General features: G+C 41.7%; 3 protein-coding genes and 8 non-coding genes across 12 annotated transcripts; 1 reads left to right on the top strand and 10 right to left on the bottom strand.

Moving 5' to 3' along the window:
• Positions 1–514: 514 nt before the first annotated feature.
• LOC125014313 (uncharacterized protein C15orf65-like) lies at positions 515–1,758 on the bottom strand. Its single transcript, XM_047595280.1, has 2 exons — positions 1,457–1,758; positions 515–901 (listed from the first exon to the last, which is right to left on the bottom strand). Exons 1-2 carry the CDS (start codon positions 1,566–1,568, stop codon positions 585–587), a joined length of 429 nt encoding a protein of 142 aa, XP_047451236.1. The 5' UTR covers positions 1,569–1,758; the 3' UTR covers positions 515–584.
• An 81-nt stretch (positions 1,759–1,839) lies between these two features.
• Positions 1,840–3,229, top strand: anapc13 (anaphase promoting complex subunit 13). Its single transcript, XM_047595281.1, has 2 exons — positions 1,840–2,145; positions 2,895–3,229. Exons 1-2 carry the CDS (start codon positions 2,047–2,049, stop codon positions 3,018–3,020), a joined length of 225 nt encoding a protein of 74 aa, XP_047451237.1. The 5' UTR covers positions 1,840–2,046; the 3' UTR covers positions 3,021–3,229.
• Positions 3,230–3,733: 504 nt separating this feature from the next.
• Positions 3,734–14,079, bottom strand: LOC125014312 (lathosterol oxidase-like). Of its 2 annotated transcripts, XM_047595279.1 has the most exons (7): positions 13,727–14,079; positions 13,561–13,623; positions 6,655–6,870; positions 6,392–6,524; positions 6,133–6,233; positions 4,677–4,805; positions 3,734–4,491 (listed from the first exon to the last, which is right to left on the bottom strand). In XM_047595279.1, the coding sequence occupies exons 3-7, from the start codon at positions 6,862–6,864 to the stop codon at positions 4,225–4,227; spliced, it is 840 nt and encodes a 279-aa protein (XP_047451235.1). In that variant the 5' UTR covers positions 6,865–6,870; positions 13,561–13,623; positions 13,727–14,079; the 3' UTR covers positions 3,734–4,224. The 2 variants fall into 2 exon arrangements, with proteins under 2 accessions (XP_047451235.1, XP_047451234.1); XM_047595278.1 differs by lacking the exons at positions 13,561–13,623; positions 13,727–14,079 and adding an exon at positions 8,596–8,876.
• On the bottom strand, positions 9,450–9,521 carry trnap-agg. Its single transcript has one exon. It is a non-coding gene; the product is annotated as a tRNA-Pro (tRNA).
• Positions 11,508–11,579, bottom strand: trnap-ugg. Its single transcript has one exon. It is a non-coding gene; the product is annotated as a tRNA-Pro (tRNA).
• On the bottom strand, positions 12,746–12,817 carry trnap-agg. Its single transcript has one exon. It is a non-coding gene; the product is annotated as a tRNA-Pro (tRNA).
• Positions 14,080–14,105: 26 nt separating the features above from the next.
• Positions 14,106–14,177, bottom strand: trnap-agg. The gene has a single exon. It is a non-coding gene; the product is annotated as a tRNA-Pro (tRNA).
• Positions 14,178–15,732: 1,555 nt separating this feature from the next.
• On the bottom strand, positions 15,733–15,804 carry trnap-agg. The gene has a single exon. It is a non-coding gene; the product is annotated as a tRNA-Pro (tRNA).
• Positions 15,805–16,274: 470 nt separating this feature from the next.
• On the bottom strand, positions 16,275–16,346 carry trnap-ugg. The gene has a single exon. It is a non-coding gene; the product is annotated as a tRNA-Pro (tRNA).
• Positions 16,347–18,985: 2,639 nt separating this feature from the next.
• trnap-agg lies at positions 18,986–19,057 on the bottom strand. Its single transcript has one exon. It is a non-coding gene; the product is annotated as a tRNA-Pro (tRNA).
• Positions 19,058–19,803: 746 nt separating this feature from the next.
• trnap-ugg lies at positions 19,804–19,875 on the bottom strand. The gene has a single exon. It is a non-coding gene; the product is annotated as a tRNA-Pro (tRNA).
• Positions 19,876–19,976: the final 101 nt, after the last annotated feature.

A 19,976-nucleotide genomic window follows, 5' to 3' on the forward strand; every position in this document is an offset into this window, starting at 1 on the left:
GGCCAAACCTTTCCACAGAGGTCAAAAGATTAAAAAACAAACAATTTTTTTCTATTTAAAGTTTAAAAATCAATCTAAAACATATGTGGTGTGACGCATTTTAATATCAGACTCTATGTAAGACTGTATAGAGGAGTAAGATGCAGAAAAAAATGTTATCTCAAAGAAGAAATTATTGTTTTCTAACTTCACAGCTAATTTTAAAGAAGATTCACTGTCATACCTAAATATACATTGGTCAAAAAGAAAGAATAAAGCTCTGAATCAGTTTAAAGGTTACCAAATGGGAGAACATTAAATGACACCAGTAAAACAATGCTAAATAAAAACCTTCTTAGTCAGAAAAAAGTTCAACAGAGAGGAACTGAAAGCGGGCTAGATAAGTCCCTGCAGCAGTGTCTAGGTCCATAACCCAGGCTATTTTAAAGTCCTTCTTGGTGCAATCATGACACATACTGTTTGACATCTCTCTAACACTTTCTCCGTAATCTGAGAATAAAACACAAAGCAGAACTATGGGAACATCGAGATTAGGCATTTATTAGGACAAGTATACATTTAGGTGTTTATACTACATGCCTGCTTCACTTCAGGGATGTATTAAAGGAGTTGTCACGATACATCCCACTCTTTCTCAGGTTTTCAGAGAATCTCTGCGATTTAGGGTAGAACACACACGGTGAGCTTTCATAGGTCGGAGGAAGAAGACCGTAATCACCGGACGTGGTCTTGAAGAGGATGTTCTGGGACCTTGCACTCATCGCTGACACCACACCTTTGACTGCTGGATTCATCATGCAGGAAAACACTGGGTTTCCAGGGTTGACACATGATGGCGTGTTTTCTGTCTGCTGCTCTTGAGAGGAAGGCAGCTCTTGAGAAGAAGACATCATTGCAGAACCTATAAAAAAAGAATGAGATATCTAGATTTATAGATTCAAAATCAATACAAGATTTCCCAATATTGAAGTCAACAGCAAAATGGAAGGAAGAGCCAAAGAGGCATAGTTTTTTAAATTAATGTTCTGTAGATCTATGTGTCTGAATGATAATGCAAATGCCATTAAACCCCTATCCCCTAACATGACCTTTGTAATCTGGTATAATTAAGATATTAAGGTATACTAATATTTTATGACACTATAACAAACGACAAACAACAACAAAATAAAGTATTTACGCAGACATTATGTGCACAGCACTTCACAGCTGTGTTTTGACACAGTTTTATAGTTTCCCATGACAACTTTATTAAGGTTTGTTTTTCTACCTCTGGTTTCTGTTGAGTTTTAAAGGGATACTGCAAAAAACCGCGAGATTTGACCATTTGAGTGGTAGCAAGTTTACATGGTAATGTCAGTTTAAGTTCAGCAAATAATGTAACATCAAAGCGTTAAATCTCCCAAATTGTAGATTAATTGACTGTCTATTAATCTATCTGAATGAGTCACTTTACCTTCCTGTTGCGAGAAACCAACGAAATAAGCCTCGTTGTCTTTATCGGTCTGTGTTAACCGGGGCACGGCCCGAGGAAGAAGCGTCTGGTTACCACGGAAACCATGAAACATTAACACTGGTGGGATGGAAATAGTTGTTTGACAAAATAATCTCACACTAGCGTTTTTCAGACATTTTAAACGTCAAATAATTGCGCTTATCGTGGCACTGATTTTGCTCTGATGGTGCAGAGTTGATATTTTGCTCAGAAGACGGTAGAATATAGAAAGCAGTACTAGCTATTTCAGGGATGTGTATTTACTCCCGCACGTGAAGGCCTCATGAACTACTTCATCACCAAGCGTCACTTGTGACGCACAATTGTCGCGTCTGCTCTTGTCAAACGGCTGAAAGGGAGAACATCTCTCTTCAAATTGCTCTCAAACTTTGGCTGCGTGGATTGTTATTACTTCGTTATTGTTTCGGAAAGCTAGCCGATCTTTGTCAAACTAGTAGTGGGGTTTGGCTCGTTGATAACGCGTTCTGCCACCTTCTGTCGCGACTAGCTTCGGATCTCAGCAGCTTGGCTCGGAATCCCTGCTTCAGAGGATGGACAGTGAAATTCAGCGTGATGGCAGAGTCCTGGATCTCACAGATGATGCCTGGAGGGAAGACAGACTGCCGTATGAGGACGTCACCATCCCTCTGGTACATGTTATGATCAATGTTAGCATTAGCATGAACTAACGCTTTGGTTAAAGTACAGATAGATGTTGTAGCCAAGTACATTCAGTGTTTTTTGGAATGTCAAATGAACATCAAACAAACCCAATTTGGAAATAAATAACAGTAGACATCGTCAACTAGAACATGTTTGGCAAAACGCGTTTTAACATCACTGTACATTAGACCAGTAACAGCACTAACGATGCACATTAGAGGGCAAACTATGTTGCACTGGGTTTGACCTGGGTTCAGTGGAAATGTGAGGTTCAGAAACTGTCAAAATCTGGAGCAAAAAGCTTTGAAAATTCTGAGAAAATGAAGCCATATCATTGATCATAACATGTTGGACTCAAAATAAATTTAAGGACTCTGACATGACATCATTTTTTTATAACCTCCACTGGGTGTATGCATGTTACCTTTCACCCTCCAATCTATTGAACACTGACATTTTACTTTTTCCTGCCTATTAGTTATTAGTAGTGTCAGTAATGAACAATCATCAAATCGAAAGTCTTGTCACAAGTGTGGCAAAGGAATTTAGTGCAACTCCTTTGTGGAACACGTAAGCCGATTGGATATTATTCCACAGACAGTTTCAGCAGGGTAATAATTATTGCAGTTAGCCTTGATATTTACCTAAACATCTAATTGAAAATATTCCTGTTTATTTGGGGGACCCATAATTCTGTCCTCTTTTTGATGCCATCTCGTTGTCTCTTATCTTCCAGAGCGAGCTGCCCGAGGCTGAGCAGGACAACGGAGGATCCACGGAGTCTGTGAAAGAACAAGAGATGAAGTGGACGGACCTCGCCCTGCAGAGCCTGCACGAAAACACACCGAGCACTGGCAGCTGAAAGACTAACCAGCAGCCGGACTGTAAACATGAAATGCACACACGCACTGACGCTGCATTCAGACACACATCATTGTTTGGCTTTTTTTTCCCCCTCCTCCATTTTATTGTGTCTTGAATGATTTGCAGTGTATTCCAGCGAAGCACAAATGTATTTAGAAGTTTTGTAAAAAAAGCATAAACAAGACTCCAAGTTTCTGATGTCTCTGTGAACATTGTTGTGTGACTTATTTAAAACATCCTCTTATTTCAAAGTTGCCAGTCAATGATCGATAAATCATGTCATAAAACATGAAAACTTTGTCCTCATTTTATAGTGGTCAGAAATCAGAACATTTTATTGAGTTAGGTGATTACAGTCTTAAAAATTCCCCATATTTCCTCACATCAGATCAAAGTCACTGAAAAGGTTAATTATTTTCTTGCAGCCACAAGTTGTTGTATAATCTGTTAGAGAGTTGCTCCTAATGCGCCCACTACATATACATACAAATTGATGTTTTGATCAAAGAGATGGTGAAAGCTGCCACCCTACAACTATGCAGCATGAGAGCTGGAAAAAAAAAGTGTCTGGTTATCATCCATTCATTCCATGACTTAGTGCTGTTTGGAAAAATGTCCAAGAAAACATCCCACCCTGTTGCTTATTTTGACGAGGTTACAGTTTCACCTTGTATTTATGTGGGATGTTCAAGGATGTAAATGTAAGATTTATTAGTTCTGAGTTTTCATTTATTCCCAGAAAACATTTAATAATCCCTCCACCTTAAATCGTAATACATGTCAAATCAAGGAGTTAACTCAGAAAAAGAGCATTAATATATTAAACAAGTAATAAAATAAACAGGACACATCTCCACTATAATGTCTCCATATGCAAAAACCTGAAACTTCAAATTGTAATTAGTAGCAACTTGGATTGAACCTTAATATGATTATCGCTGCTATATTGTACAAAAAATGCTTTACAAATTAATAGAAGACAGAAAACAAGACAGTCACTTTTCTTATTAAATCCTAGAAAAAAGCAACTGTCTGTTTTGTTTTTCTCTGTCAGTTTTCTAGGCCGTTAAACACTATACTGAAAATACCACGAAGGCAACGCTTTCATTGTGTGGTATTAATATTTGTTGAAAACATGACAGCGAAAGTTAGAAAACAAGTTGCACAATTACTCTAAAAACCAGAAACGAAGTGCTCCTTCATCACTGCGCCTGCTTCTCTGCCATGAGCTTCCTAACGTGGTCGTGGGGCCCGTTACCCAGCAGCGCCGAGGGGTGTCGGTAGGAGCCTCCTACGCGATCCCAGAGTGTGAAGTATTGTCCGTAGTTGTAGTGGAAGTAAAGGTGATGGTCTACATGGTGAGCGGCACCGTTGATCAGAAATATCAGGAAGCCCGGGAGTCGGTAGTCTCCATCGTGTATGGAAATGGTCCATATGTTGACGAAGACAAAGAGCGTGAGATAGACCACCTGAAGTGTGGAAGTGTGGAAATATCCCAAACGTCAGTTTAAAGGCTTGTGACAGTGGAAATCTGTCCACCCACATTAAATTGAAGTATAGTGAGGCAAACTATTTAACTTATTTTTGAATTTGAAACATTTCTATTTCTTAGACCTCAGAAATAACATCAAAATATTTGCTAGCGTGACACCACCTTGTGGAGGGGGAAGATGAAAGGGTAGACGTGGTAGGGTAAGCTCTGCAGGAAGCCGTCAAGTGGGTGGAAGGCATGGCTGGCAAAGGGTGTAGGGATCTTGAATATATGGTGCTGCTTATGTAAGTGCTGTGGGGGAGAAAACACATACGGTCTGAATCTCAGGACTGTTCTAGTGAAAAATACACCAGGCAAACAAGGTGGCCAAAGATGCACACAACGGATTACAGGCAGAATCCAAAAAACAAAGCTGAAACAAAGGCTTATGGGGGTTTCTAGATGACATTTCATCCAAGTAGCTTCTTCACTTCTAAATGTGTGGTGGGAAGCTTGGGGCTTTATTAGGAACATCTGTGCCTGTGCACACCTGAAACTCACATGACCAGACGCTGATCTGTGATTAGAGGAATCTAAAGAAGCTACATGGATTAGTTTGTTCCAGCTTTGTTTTTTTGGATGCACCACGATGACAGAGAAGCTTTGTAGTACAGAAAATACAGTAAAGCTATTAACCAAATAACATTGACCATCTTGTGACAATATAATGCTCTGCTGGGCATTCGCTTAGACTTGTACAATCCAACTAGACTAGACCATTCAACCCCACCCCATAGCAATGACACTCCTTGATGGCAATAGGGTGCAGCCTGACACATAAATGGAATTGGAAACAACTCAAAAAGAAAAAAAAAAAACATGAAGAGCCTGACCCCCAAATTCATCTCATCTCATCTTCCATACCGCTTAATCCTCACTAGGGTGGCGGGGGTTGCTGGAGCCTATCCCAGCTGGCATTGGGCGAGAGGTGCAGGGCTAACACAGAGACAAACAAACCATTCGCACGCACACCTAGGCTCAATTTAGAGTCGCCAATCAGCCTAACGAGCATGTCTTTGGAGGTGGGACGAAGCCGGAGTAGCCAGAGAAACTTCCAAATTCACTAGATCCCAAAACTGATCAAGTATCAGAGAGTCCTCCCCTGAACCAATAGGATCCAAAGGCCTCGACTAATAACTGGTTTCTGTTACCAGACACCACAGGACCCCTTCAGAAGGCCCATGTCCATTCTCTGATGAGTCACAACTGTTTTGGAGGCACAAGGGAGACCATTTACAGAGTTAGTTTCTTTGGATCATCTCCCTGAGAACCAATATTTTAGGTTCTGAACCAACATCTCACTCTTCTGTTACTGGCAGCAGGCCTGCCATTGCACACAATATGCTGCTTTTGCCCACCCACTTCTGTGATTTTATTCTCTTGCTCTTTATTTTTATGTACTGCTCTTCACCCTCCTAATTGCACCTCGGGGAGACATAAAGTTTTTTTTCTGATTCTGATTCTGATACTTTTGGTTGAAATACTTGAGTCTGTGATCATGTAAGAAACAAACCATAATCTGTTCATCAAATAGTCTTTTTATCCGTTGTCAAAACCCATTGATCAGGCTGAAGCTCACCTTGTAAATGCTCTTATGGTGCATTGAGCGGTGTATCCAGTAGATGCACATGTCAGTAAAGAACAAGAAACCAGCAATGCTCAGGAACACCCCCGACCAGCCTGAAACAGAAACGTATTAATTGTTAGGACTACTACATCTTTTTGATATTCATGATAGGATTCAGTGAACCACAGTTTCTTCTAGGATAAAACAAAAATGTCGAAGATTTTTAATTGTGCATTAAGTGAACTAAAATGATTTAAAATATCTGTCTCACCCAGGGATAAGTCACTGATGTTGTCATAAAGTTTGCTGTGTCCTCTGACCTCCAAGAAGAAAAGAACTACAGTGGGAAAACTCATCCAGAAGATGGACACAGTTCCCAGCTGGATCTCTTTGCTTACTTGGTTCTGTTGTTGGATCAAAGACACAAAATTAGGATAGAAGTTTTATCTGAAAAACAAACTTACAGTTTAGCTCATCTCTTCATTCACTGACATTTATCTGCTAACGCAGAGTCGACTACATTGAGCGGCCTACCTTGATGAACTGTGGATGTTTCATGAGTTTGTGGTCAAACACGTGATAGAAGCTGAGAGCACCGAAGCCCAGGTAAATCAGCAGCGCCCCCAGGTTGGTCACCACCCAGAGGCTGAGAATCTGACGCGGAGCCCAGTGCTCAGGCCACGACGCCGGGTAAACATACGGAGTGAAGATGTAACAGTCAGCTGTGCTCAAGACATGATCCATGACAATCTGTGAAGAAAGAACCCTGCAAGGTCAAGGTATGACTAATCCTGCCCTGCAACAGCTTGAGTGAACAAAAACATCTGGCTAAAATATGTCCACAAACACACATGGAAAGGTTGTTAATGCTGAAGATTAACAGAAGTTGATAGTGATTGCTGCTCTATTTATTTATGAAGACGAGCTTTGAATAAATAGACCCGCAACTTAAAGACACCAGTGAAATTCTGCACATATAAAGAATTACGTTTCTTAAAATCAATTTATGTCATATCTGTATGCTTATTTTGTTCCCAATGTGTCCTATTGAGTGTAACCTGGTAATTACAGACAGAAAATAATAAATAAGGAGAAGAAATAACAGCGACATAATAAAAAGACAGACTTGAAGCATCATACCTGCTGTTCTACATAAATAAACTATAGACCCTTTAATAGTTTGTAAACAGCATCACTTTTTCTGAGGGGCGGGGCTTAGCTGGAGGCAAAAGATCTCAAACACTGTAGCCGGTTAGCATATTTCAATGGACTGTTTTGGCAAGAATGGATGAGGAAAGTGCATATTTTAGAGAATATACTTAAACACTCACTCTCCGAGACCGTGAGTGTTATTTTAAAAAATGACTCTGACTGATGGGACTCCATTTACTGACTGCTGCACTCTCACTCACTGGATGGACGATTTGACCAAAGGAGGACACTGAGGGGATGAAGTCTGGTTCCTCTTTTATCTAGGGAAGCCTCTCTTACAATGATATTACAAGAAGTAAGTGGAACCACTGTGAAGGGTAACGCAACTTCTGCTTGGATACCGCTGAAACATACAACTAACGTTGCGTTAGCTCACAGTTAGCATTAGCATGTCTCAAGAATCCTCCAAATAATGATTAACTTAACATTGTTTCAGTCACAATTTAGTCTAATCTATAACATTATCCAGCCTGAAAATTATTATGTATTAAATATTAATCGTACATGCTATCAAATGTGCGCTGCAAAGAGAGAGTTTTTGATGAATGACTCACTCAAATCTTTTCTTTTAATCGCATTCAACCAACAGTCATCTAAGACTGGCAGTGGCTGGCATGTTTTTATCGGTTTTGGTCCCCCAAAATACAGCAAGACAACTTTTCCATGGCCATGACGGGATCTAAACAAGAGCTTTTTTTTTTTTATAAATACCTGGATCTTAGTTGCAAAGATGCCACAGGAACCACAGCACTACATTTAAAGTTAAACTCCTGCAGTGGTTCTCAAAACTCTGCTCCTAAACCCAATCAGACTATATGATGATTGTGATTAGGCCTGATTAGTCCTGATTAGTTCTGACACCTCTCTCCCTATGGTGCCAAACTAGCGTGAAAACAGAGAACCTGAGAATTAGCAGGTAACAACGAACTTGCAGACCAAGAAACATCTCAGTGAAACCTTTTTACAACCTTATGATGGTTTATGTTCTATTTTACTAATTGTCTCTCATGTAGGATCATTCATCAATGAAACATATCACCATTTGCATGCAGTCATTTTAAATTAACAGAAGCAGCAGCAGAATTATATCCATGATTTACTGCACTTACGGCAGCTGATTCAAACTTTACCAGCTCATTGTCAGATTAGTTGAAACAAAATGAGACATCTCAGTGGTCATCTCAACAAAATCCAAAAGCAGAATTTAACCAACATTTTCTCAACAGAGATCAAAGCTGAGCTGTTTGTTTCTGCTGAACTTGCCTGATTTAGAGCCACAGCAGCCAGACGTCAGATTTGAAGCGAAGCGTCCCGGAGAGGAGACGAGCCCTCGTGCAGGCGGCATATCATTTGTGACAGGAAAAACCATGTGGCCTAATGTGGTTAACAGCTCTGTGGCAGAACCACACGCTGCTGACCTGAGTTGGCCAGACATTCCCATATCTTTTCTGCAAATGTAAATAATATTTTTCCTCGAAAGTAAGAGAGATTTAAAGGGAAGTAAGTACCAAGGAGTTAAGGGGGAGACAGGGACATGCCAGACTGAAATAAAATCCTGACATGCTCAGCAAATAACAAGGAGTTCAGTGACAGCGACAGACTTGATCTTGCAATTCCCAGTGTGGTTAGAGTGATATATTTCTTTTACGCCATCAGATACTTAACAAGAGTCTAAATAAAATAAAATAGAAAAAAATATCTAAATAATGTTGGAAATTGTATGTCTTCATTGTCACTATTATAGAGTAAATATTCAATTAAATGTATTGTAGATACTGTAATATGCACGTCCTAATTTAAACCATCAAAGACCAGCTATAATTTTTAAATAAAATCACTTGCAAGAGTCATATTTTGTAGTCGATGCACGCTTTTGCATGCTGAGTCATGCAGGATCAGATTCCAGGTGAACTATCTGCCCTTTACCCCTGACCTGCAACACACAAGCGCACACGCATGCACACTGTTACTAAGCAAGAAATAGAATAGGATGATGTTAATTCTTCTCAGAGTCAGATGGGAAACACTTGTTAAAACATATTCCTGCAGCTTCGAAGCACTTCTTTCCTGCTGTTAAATTTAAACATTGACATTCCACCTGTGCAGGATCCAAAATTGGGCTCGTCCGGGATTTGAACCCGGGACCTCTCGCACCCTAAGCGAGAATCATACCCCTAGACCAACGAGCCACAAAATGTATGGCTCACATCTGGAGTTCTGTCCTGAAACTGAGGAGTTTGAGTTGGTGATGTGGCAGCTTCTCTGGCTCCACGTTTCATCTGGACCGACAGTGCTCCCTGGTGGTGTAAATTAAAAGTTCACTTAGTTGCACATAATGTTACACATAATCTGAACTGAAATCTGAACCCCAAAACGTTCTGCAGACCCATAAAGTTTTCAATGAAGCATGGTCAGTTGGAAAGATGCTCATGTACATTTGCTTAATCAGGTTCTTTTGGTCGACTCTTACTGTCTGTAATGTCCTGTAGAACTCCTGTAGGCAGGAAGGTTAACTTTTATTTATTGTTTGTTCTTGTTTTACTTTTTCATTTTACCTTTGGACTCTCTTGAAGTGTGGGTTTGACTTTGGGTAGCTAATTCAAGTTTTAAAATGAAAGAATAGGTTGTATCCTAACTTACATCAATATCATGTAATGAATGTGAATGGTCACATCACCAGGCCTCGTTACTTCTGGCCTGCACAAGGAAATGTCTGCCTCAAACTTTTACAAGAGGAAGTAAATAAAATACCTTAATGTAACTTAAATATTTTCAACATGCATCCTTTTTAATGGTCTACTACTGATATGTGCCTTCATGCATATTTTGATCATAAGAAGAGTGAATATAAGGCAACATTTGTTGCGGCTAGCATAAAACATACTCATAGTTTTATGCTAGGCTAGGTTTTTAGGTGTTTATTCTTTATTTCTTGATTTTTATTCTACACATCAGAGGGTTTGTATCTCCTCCTACATATTGTACATCTCCCAAAGTGATGTACAATATCTCTTCATGCTAGTAATTTCCCAACAGCAACAAGTTGAAAAAGAAGATGCTCAAATGAAAATTAAATCTTGAAATGCAATAAAAAAATAAATAAATAAATAAAACAGAATAGGGACAGGGTTTTTAAAAGATCTCAACGACCAGCCACATCCATTATACCAGAGTTGGTGGCCTATGGTCCAACTGCAGCAGATTGCATCAAATAACATGGATGAGTTGCTGATTTTTATGGGATTCTGCTCACAGCTCACCCTTTTCCCCGCTGTGGTCTGCTGGGGTGACAGCACTGCAGCCAGTGACGCCAACAGACTGAATAAACTGATCAGGAAGGCTGGCTCTGTCATTGGCTGCACACGGGAAACATTTGAAGTGCTGGTGGAGAAGAGGACACTTAACAAGCTGTTATCAATCATGGATAACCCTGACCACCCTCTCCACCAGATGACAGACAGACAGCGGTACTCCTTCTCCAAAGAATGCTACAGGAAATCATCCCTGCCTCATCTATCTATCTATCTATCTATCTATCTATCTATCTATCTATCTATCTATCTATCTATCTATCTATCTATCTATCTATCTATCTATCTGGCTGCAGTTCTGGGTCACAGGTGCACATGTATTGGTCCTATGACGTCTATAATGAAGCCATCTAACATGTAATGACAAGGAACCGCTTTGATGAGATAATTGCCTCAATACATCTGGCTGATAACTCAAATGCCACAGGCAACCCTTTCTGTAAAGGGTGACCCATTTTCAGTGCACTCAATGAGTCATACAAGATGATGCAATACACAAAACATCTATCTGTTGATGAAAGCAAAGATTTTGACTATGCTGTTTCCCACTGGCAACAACAAGTATATAGTCTACATTTTCAAAAATATAACCAACATAAAATGAAAAAAACATATTATGTACTAGGGAGGTCTAAGGAATGACATGCATGCACTTATTTTACAGGGGAAAATTTGGGATAGCATAACATTGTGTCATTTGCACTTGGCAGTGCGTGGGGTAAAATAGGCAGCAAGTGAAACCTTGGACGAAAGAAACTGTCGTGTGCCGCTCTTGATTCTTCATGGTCGGACCTTTGTGATCAGCTGCGTCATTTATTTCTTTACTTTTATGCCCTTTGATCTCACAAGTAAACAATAAAAAGTGGGCTCGTCCGGGATTTGAACCCGGGACCTCTCGCACCCAAAGCGAGAATCATACCCCTAGACCAACGAGCCACAAAGGAAGGGCTTCACATCTGGAATACTGTCCTTAAATTAAACAGTTGCTGCTTGGTGTTCCACTTTTTATCCGACACAACAGCACCCTCTGGTGGCGAAAATCAAAACTTAGCCTCCTGATACTCTGACACAGCTTCGTCGGCAAATTCTGAACTTCTGAAGGTGGCAGGACTCTGTCTGGTGGTGTAGATGGTGAAGAGAGGCCTGCACCCACCTAGAAACCACATGACTCGGTTCTGTTCCCAAAAATTATAAAAATTATAGGCAGGCTTGGGGAGTTCAGGCATGCATTTCAGCCAGAGAAGACAGATGGTTTGAGAGATTAGTAAAGGAAGCCATCTATGTCAAAGTGGGAAACCCTTCTCCAAACTGAGGAGGTGGACTGAGATTTTGTCTGCCATTAATTTACAATACAGTCTTAAAGGGGCGTGGGGATTTTTTTTTTTTAGAAGAAGCCAAATTTCAAGGGAAATTTACTGTTCCTGGCTTCCCTTCAGACAGCAGTGCAATAGTGTATTTGGCCATGTGACGTTAACGCGGTTTTACACATCATAAAATCCTAAGTAATTAGAGAGTAGAAATAAGGAAGAGACGAAGTGACACAACAGAAACTTGCTGAAACTGTTAAGAAGAGTGTTTTACAGTGATAAAAAAAAGAGGAAGCATGGCTTTCCTCTGCCTCCAGGAGAAAACGTCACTGCAGACTTGACTTCTGTCCCCAAGACCTTTCAAACACCGTTCACACCTTAAGACTGCAGGTAAGACTGACAACAGCTTCATTAGAGCACCATTCATAGGGTAAGTAGCCTAGGCACACAGACCCTCCCCCACCCCGTTAACGACAGGTAAGTACCCAGCCGTTATAGAAATTAGTGGAACCAGGTGAAGGTCCAGTTTATTGTCAGTGTGCATTCCAGATAGTCCTCGACAGTATCTACAAGGGTCCCTCAGATGGTAACAAGAGTCACCAGAGCCTTTTTCTTCCTCATGTCCACAACCAGCTACTTTGTCACATTCAGCTGCAGGAAGTTGTCTCATCTCTCATTATGACAAAGTTTCCCACCACAGTGCTGCACTCAACCTCCACACCATCACTGATGCATCCTATTACCACAGAGTTATCACAAAACTTTATCGATTAAAGCTGTGTGGGATCTAAAACTGGGCTCGTCCGGGATTTGAACCCGGGACCTCTCGCACCCTAAGCGAGAATCATACCCCTAGACCAACGAGCCACAAAATGTATGGTTCACATCTGGAGTTCTGTCCTGACACAGTCTTCAACTGAAGAGTTGGAGTTGGTGATGTGGCAGCATCTGGCTCCACATTTCATCTGGACCGACAGTGCCCCCTGGTGGTGGGCTAAATTCATTTAGTTGCACATAATGTTTGAATCTGAACCCCAAAGCGTTCTGCAGACATGTAAAGGGTTTTCGTCAAAGCTTGGTCAGTTGAAAACATCCTCACGTATTTGTTCAATCGGGTTCTTTTGGTCACTCCCATGTCTTTAAAAACTCAGACGAGGGTTAAGTGATTAACACTGTTTATGTCATTTGTACCTGCTAGTGGGTGAGGTAAATTAGGTAGCAATGTCTATTGGGCCCTAGACATTGTAATGAAGAAACTGTTGCGTGCCGCCATTGATTCTGCATGGTCAGACCTTTGTGATCAGCTGTACCAGTTTCAGCAGTCGTTACCAACAGATTTGAAAGTTGGAGATATATTTTTACAGACATCTCCGACTGCCAAAGAAAAGAGGGTCACTGCATTACGAAGAAACAACTGGAATCCAGGCATAGAAACCTGGTGTTGTGGTTAACATTTTGTTTCAGGTAAGATTAATTTATGCTGTGTCTTTTGATGAGGTCATAACTTAAGTTTGGTTATTTGTTTATTTGCATATTGAAGACAGAAAACATTAAAATGGTATAAAAACTTAGACTGGTGAATTGTAGTCGCATGTCCCAGCACTTCTTACCTGCTGCTGCTGGCTAGGCTAGTTAGCTAGTGTCTTCTTGTTGGTTGCTTGTTGGCAAGTATCCTATGCAGAAAAGACAGATTGTACGTTTCAGCAAGGAATACCGACATCCTCTTTGACCTTGACGTGGACAATTCTAACCACAGATGTTGGAAGCATCACTTACTGGAAAATATCCTCAGAGGATGTGCACGAATCCACTCTGGTTACCGGATCAAGATCTGGGAGCACAGCAGCATGGAGCACACTAGCCACCACAGACTCGTAAAACATCCCCGATCTTGTCCAGCTGATTCCAGACAGTCCTCGACAGTATCTACAGGGGTCCCTCAGATGGTAACAAGAGTCACCAGAGCCGTTTTCTTCCTCATGTCCACAACCAGCTACTTTGTCACATTCAGCTGCAGGAAGTTGTCGCATCTCTCATCGTGAGACAGTTTCCCACCACAGTGCTGTATTCAACCTCCTCACCATCACTGATACATCCTCCCACCACAGAGTTATCACAAAACTTTATCGATTAAAGCTGTGCACGTTACAAAACTGGGCTCGTCCGGGATTTGAACCCGGGACCTCTCGCACCCTAAGCGAGAATCATACCCCTAGACCAACGAGCCACAAAATGTATGGCTCACATCTGGAGTTCTGTCCTGACACTGTAGAGTTTTTTGATGTGGCAGCATCTGGCTCCACATTTCATCTGGACCGACAGTGCCCCCTGGTGGTGTAAATCAAAAGTTCACTTAGTTGCACATAATGTTTGAATCTGAACCCCAAAGCGTTCTGCAGGGTTTTCATTGAAGCTTGATCAGTAGGAAAGATGCTCATGTTCATTTGTTTAAACAGGTTCTTTTGGTCACTCACACTGTCTGTAAAAACTCAGACAAGGGTTAAGTGATTAACACTGTGGGCTAAATTAGGTAGCAATGTCTATTGGCTCTAGACATTGTAATGAAGAAACTGTTGCGTGCCGCCATTGATTCTGCATGGTCGGTTGTGATCAGCTGTATCAGTTTCAGCAGTCGTTACCAACAGATTTGAAAAGTTGGAGATATATTTTTACAGACATCTCCGACTACCAAAGAAAAGAGGGTCGCTGGATCACGAAGAAACAACTTGAATCCAGGCATAGAAACCTGGTGTTGTGGTTAACATTTTGTTTCAGGTAAGATTCATTTATGCTGTGTCTTTTGATGAGGTCATAACTTAAGTTTGGTTATTTGTTTATTGCATATTGAAGACAGAAAACATTAAAATGGTATAAAAACTTAGACTGGTGAAGTGTAGTCGCATGTCCCAGCACTTCTTACCTGCTGCTGCTGGCTAGGCTAGTTAGCTAGTGTCTTCTTGTTGGTTGCTTGTTGGCAAGTATCCTATGCAGAAAAGACAGATTGTACGTTTCAGCAATGAATACCGACATCCTCTTTGACCTTGACGTGGACAACCACAGATATTTGGAAGCATCACTTACTGGAAGACATTGCCTCAGAGGATGTGCACGAATCCACTCTGGTTACCGGATCAAGCACTGGTAATGTTGTCATCTGGGATAAAGAAACTACAGAGGTTTTGTTTTGAATGACTACTGACTACTGAATGATAAAGGTCAATTTTACAGAGCGTAATGTGGGACAGACCACATTTCAGATCAATCTGGCTTTTATCTTTGCACGCTTAACAGTTCTAAAATGACCCGTTAACGACCTGAAATTCTCAAAATGTATCAGAATCACAATACTTTATTAATCCCTCAAGGAAATAGTTTTGTTGCTGTGACTCATATAAAGTGACAGTTGCAAATGGAATAAAATGGAATATAAAAAGTATAAATGAGACGTAAGATGCAAGCATCTTACTGAACTGTGTTCCAAGGGTCCAGCTCCACCCATACCACATCACTGGCCTTGTGGATCAGTTTTTTGAGTTTATTAGCATCTGCAGCAATGGTTAATGCACCGTTTTGCATGCTGAGTAGGATTAGATTCCAGGTAAACTATCTGCCCTTTACCCCTGACCTGCAACACGGAAACACAAAAACGTGCACACTGTTACTAAGCAAGAAATAGAATAGGATGAGTAAGACGGGAAACACCGTTCATGCAGTTTAGACACATTTCTATTCAGCTGTTAAAATAAGACATTGACAGTCCACCTGTGCAGGATCCAAAAATTGGGCTCGTCCGGGATTTGAACCCGGGACCTCTCGCACCCTAAGCGAGAATCATACCCCTAGACCAACGAGCCACAAAATGTATGGTTCACATCTGGAGTTCTGTCCTGAAACTGAAGAGCTGGAGTTGGTGATGTGGCAGCTTTTGCCTCCAAATTTCATCTGGACCGACAGTGCCCCCTGGTGGTGTAAATTAAAAGTTCATTTAGTTGCACATAATGTTTGCATCTGAACCCCAAGACGTTCTGCAGACATGTAAAGGGTTTTCGTCAAAGCTTGGTCAGTTAAAAAGATCCTCACGTACATTTGTTTAATTGGGTTCTTTTGGTCACTCACACCGGCTGTAATGTCCTGTAGGACACAGACAAAGGTTAAGTGATTAACACTGTTTGTGTCATTTGCACCTGGTAGCAGGTGGGGTAAATTAGGCAGCAAGTGAAACGTGAGACGAAAGAAATTGTAATGAAAAAAAAAAGATGTGGCGCAGCTGTATCATTTCTTTCTTGACTTTTATGCCCTTTGATCACAAATGAACAATAAACGAGGGCTCGTCCGGGATTTGAACCCGGGACCTCTCGCACCCAAAGCGAGAATCATACCCCTAGACCAACGAGCCACGAAAGACCATTCTCACATCTGGAATTCCGTCCTGAAATTTAAGAGTTGAAGACGAAGATGTGGCTGCTCGGTGTTCTACTTTTCATCTGAAACAATAGCACCATCTGGTGGCGAAAATTAAAGGTCATCCTGCTTCACTGACGCAGCTTCCTCGCCATCACTGATACATGCTACCACTGCAGAGTGTTCACAAAACTTCTGAAGGTGGCAGGTAGGTCTGAGGACTGTCCCCTGAGGAGACCGTCCCCTGAGGAGATATCTCTTATAAGTCACTTACGACACTGTCTTAACCCACATTCACAGTCTTTGGTGCCAGGATTTAAACCCAGCACCTATGTAAATTCTTCAGACAATAACTCCACATTAATTACCCAAGTTTCATAAGGACTCATCTGGGATTTGGACCCTGGTCCTCCAAATGGAAAATTTCACTCCTGTATTTCTGTCATGAAAAGACCTGATGTAAATAATTGTTTTTCCTGAAGGTAGCAGATTTAAATGGAAGTATGTACCAACAGTGGCGGCTGGTGGAGTTTTCTCCAGAAGAGTCTATAACTCCAAAATAGACATATAACAAAAAAACGTATACTAAGGTATCATACTAGTGTATTTACATAAATGAAAACAACAAAGGCAACATTATAATGTCGTGTAGTCAAACATGAATTTGCATTTTCCATGATTTTCCTAGATTGTTCATGCTTCTTTGACTTTTCTTAAAAAGTGCTTTAAATCAGTCATACCTGTCTTAATCCATGCTGGGTCAGGTCCTGACGTTTGAAAAAGGAGGCAGGCAAAGCAGAATAAAGCGTTTGCCTCGGCACATGCAGTTAGCCTAGCCTTGTTGCTAAACCCGGTTCTGGAAAAAGAGCGAGTGTACTGTCTCCCTCTGTCTTTGGACTGCTGGTTAACTGTCCGAGCTCTTTCACGTCGAGCTTCTCCTCTCAAAAGGTATTATTTTAGGTGACTTCACTTTATTATTTAATTTCTCTTCCTCCATGTCGCATCGCTGTCCGATCGTCTCCAACTCCCGCGGCGTGACGGACGGACTGTGACGTCAGCACCGACGTCGGCCCCATGGCGGGAGGGTGGTGGTATGCAAATTAAGCTGCTCTCTTGTATTGAAGAGGAGTTACTGCGCATGTACAACTTTTAACGAGAGTCCATGCGTAAAGATTTTTGCGCCGCAGGGCGGAAATACGTCACCAATCAGACAACGTCGATTAACGGAACGACTTTACTCACCATTAACTACAAAAAAATGTTTTTTATTTTATTATTTCATTTTTATTTAAAATTCTTATGTCTTATTCAAGGTAATGTGTTGAGTGGTGGGGCGGCGCCCTAGCGCCCTCTGTTGGCCAGCCGCCACTGAACCAAGGAGGTTAAGGGGAGACAGAGGTGTGCCATACCCGGTGAAGCAAGATCCTTGTATACTCAGCAGATATAGCAAATAATCTGCCATCAATTTACAATACAGGCTTAACTTCTGTCCCCAAGAAGTTTCAACACCAGTCACATCTTGAGACTGGAGGCTCCCATTGACAATGGCTGCTTCGTTAGAGCTCCATTCACAGGGTAAGTAGCCTCGGTACACAGTCCCCCTCCTTAATGACAGGTAAGTACCCAGCCATTATGGAAATTATTGGCATCCATTAGTGGTAGCCAGGTTCTTCTAAAGTCCACCACCATCTTCCTGGTCTTAGTGGTTGGAGTTGCACCATGTGACAAAGTCCTCGATCAGTTCTCTGTACTCCTCCTCCTGTTCACACTTGATATAACCAACGATAGCTGTGTCATCCGCGAACTTCTGTACATGGCAGAGCTCTGAGTTGTACCTAAAGTCTGATGTCAACAGGGTGAACAGGACCGGAGAAAACACAGTTCCCTGCAGTGCTCATGTGCTCCTGACCACAGTGTCAGATCTGCACTCACACATTCACATGCACTGGTCGTCTGTGATACATGCACCCATCTCTGTCAGTTTGTCCTCACAGCACCACTGCGTCTGTCATGATGAGAGAGGGACCGGTGGAGTAAGAAGAGGATGGCATCCTCCACTCCTACCTTCTTCGTTCAGCTGTGAAGCAGTGACTTCTTTGGGAGTGGAACGAAGCAGGTAGCTTCCCCTAAATGGAGGCACCTCTCTTGGAACTGCTTCCCCCTCCCACACCTCCCTCATGTTGTTGTTCTGCGTCCTCTGTTCTATTGTACTCTCTGATACTGTGTTCAAAGAGTCCAATTCCACCCCTATAACATCACTGGCCTTGTGGATCAGTTTCTTGAGCGCATTAGCTTAGGCTGCATGCAATGGTGTACAAGGGCCTGAGCCCTTTTCCTCATCGTGTCCACAACCTGATGTCTCTGCCACATTCAGCCGCAGGAAGTTGCCCTCGCACCGTGTGACAAAGTTTCCGAACAACAGTTCACATCATCGGTATTTCTGCCCCGAAAACACCTGCTATCATGGGGCTCCATGTTTTATCAGAAGCAACAGCACCCCCTGGTGGCGCAAATAATAATAATTTTTTTCTGTGCCTTGGTTGAGCGGCAAAACCTATGAGTAAAACTGCTCACATCACACTGGAGTTAGTTTTGTGTAGAAGTAAACTATATTGACCAGGCTTAGTCAACAGAGGGCTCGTCCGGGATTTGAACCCGGGACCTCTCGCACCCTCAGCGAGAATCATACCCCTAGACCAACGAGCCACAAACACTTGTGTTTCTATCTGGAATCTCGAACCCTGTCCTTTTCATCTAACTACAACACCATTCCCTGGGGGCGAAAATTAATAAGGTTCTTTTTGCTGCAACCTTGAGGTAAGACCCTTACTCGCAGTGTGACATAAATTACAGTTACAAATAATGTGTGGTGACACACAACAGTTTGTGGATTCGTTTGTGGACGACATCCACCTACCACTAACATGACTACTCTTTGTTACCAATCACACTCACCTAAATTACAGGACATCATTCAGACGAATCTGGGTCCTATGTTTGCACGCTTAACAGTTCTCAAACGACCCGCTGACGATCAGGAAGTTACAAAATGTTTCAGAATCCTTCAAGGAAATTGTTTTGTTGCTGTTGCGCCCATAAAGTGACATCTGCATGAATATGCATAAAAACAAACATTGCACAAGAATTCACAATATAACAGAGGTGAAAATGGTTACAAATGAATTATAAAAGTGTTAAGAGTGTTAAAAATTACCAACACTCAACAGAAGGAGCTGTTAAGTTTATGTATTTGTGTAGGATTAGACAATCGCATCTATTGAGTTTCTGGTGATGATCACGGTTACACACAGAAATTATGAAACACAAGTTTTAAGGTGAGGTGATAACAGAAGGTATGGCTTATTCTAAGGGACAGTATATGTCATACATACCCCTGTCTTGTGTAACCAATGCCCCTCCCCCACTAATATTTCTGGGGTTCGCTAAAAACTGGGCTCGTCCGGGATTTGAACCCGGGACCTCTCGCACCCAAAGCGAGAATCATACCCCTAGACCAACGAGCCAACTGTCAACAAACTTGAAGGTTGACCTTGTATAGAACCGGAGAGACGGGTGATGTGGCAGGTTGAAGGCCCAGTGTGTATTGAGTAAATATCGCCATCTA

This window comes from Mugil cephalus, chromosome 10, assembly GCF_022458985.1.
Source record: "Mugil cephalus isolate CIBA_MC_2020 chromosome 10, CIBA_Mcephalus_1.1, whole genome shotgun sequence".
In the NCBI taxonomy this organism is placed as follows: domain Eukaryota; kingdom Metazoa; phylum Chordata; class Actinopteri; order Mugiliformes; family Mugilidae; genus Mugil; species Mugil cephalus.

Coding starts and splice junctions, on each gene's coding strand:
- LOC125014312 (XM_047595279.1), bottom strand. CDS start 6,864: ATGGATCATGTCTTGAGCACAGCTGACTGTTACATCTTCACTCCGTAT. Junction 6,525..6,654: donor AACATCCACAGTTCATCAAG/GTAGGCCGCTCA, acceptor ATCCAACAACAG/AACCAAGTAAGCAAAGAGAT. Junction 4,806..6,132: donor ACCATAAGAGCATTTACAAG/GTGAGCTTCAGC, acceptor TCTCCCCCACAG/CACTTACATAAGCAGCACCA.
- LOC125014313 (XM_047595280.1), bottom strand. CDS start 1,568: ATGTTTCATGGTTTCCGTGGTAACCAGACGCTTCTTCCTCGGGCCGTG. Junction 902..1,456: donor TGGTTTCTCGCAACAGGAAG/GTAAAGTGACTC, acceptor CTTTTTTTATAG/GTTCTGCAATGATGTCTTCT.
- anapc13 (XM_047595281.1), top strand. CDS start 2,047: ATGGACAGTGAAATTCAGCGTGATGGCAGAGTCCTGGATCTCACAGAT. Junction 2,146..2,894: donor AGGACGTCACCATCCCTCTG/GTACATGTTATG, acceptor CTTATCTTCCAG/AGCGAGCTGCCCGAGGCTGA.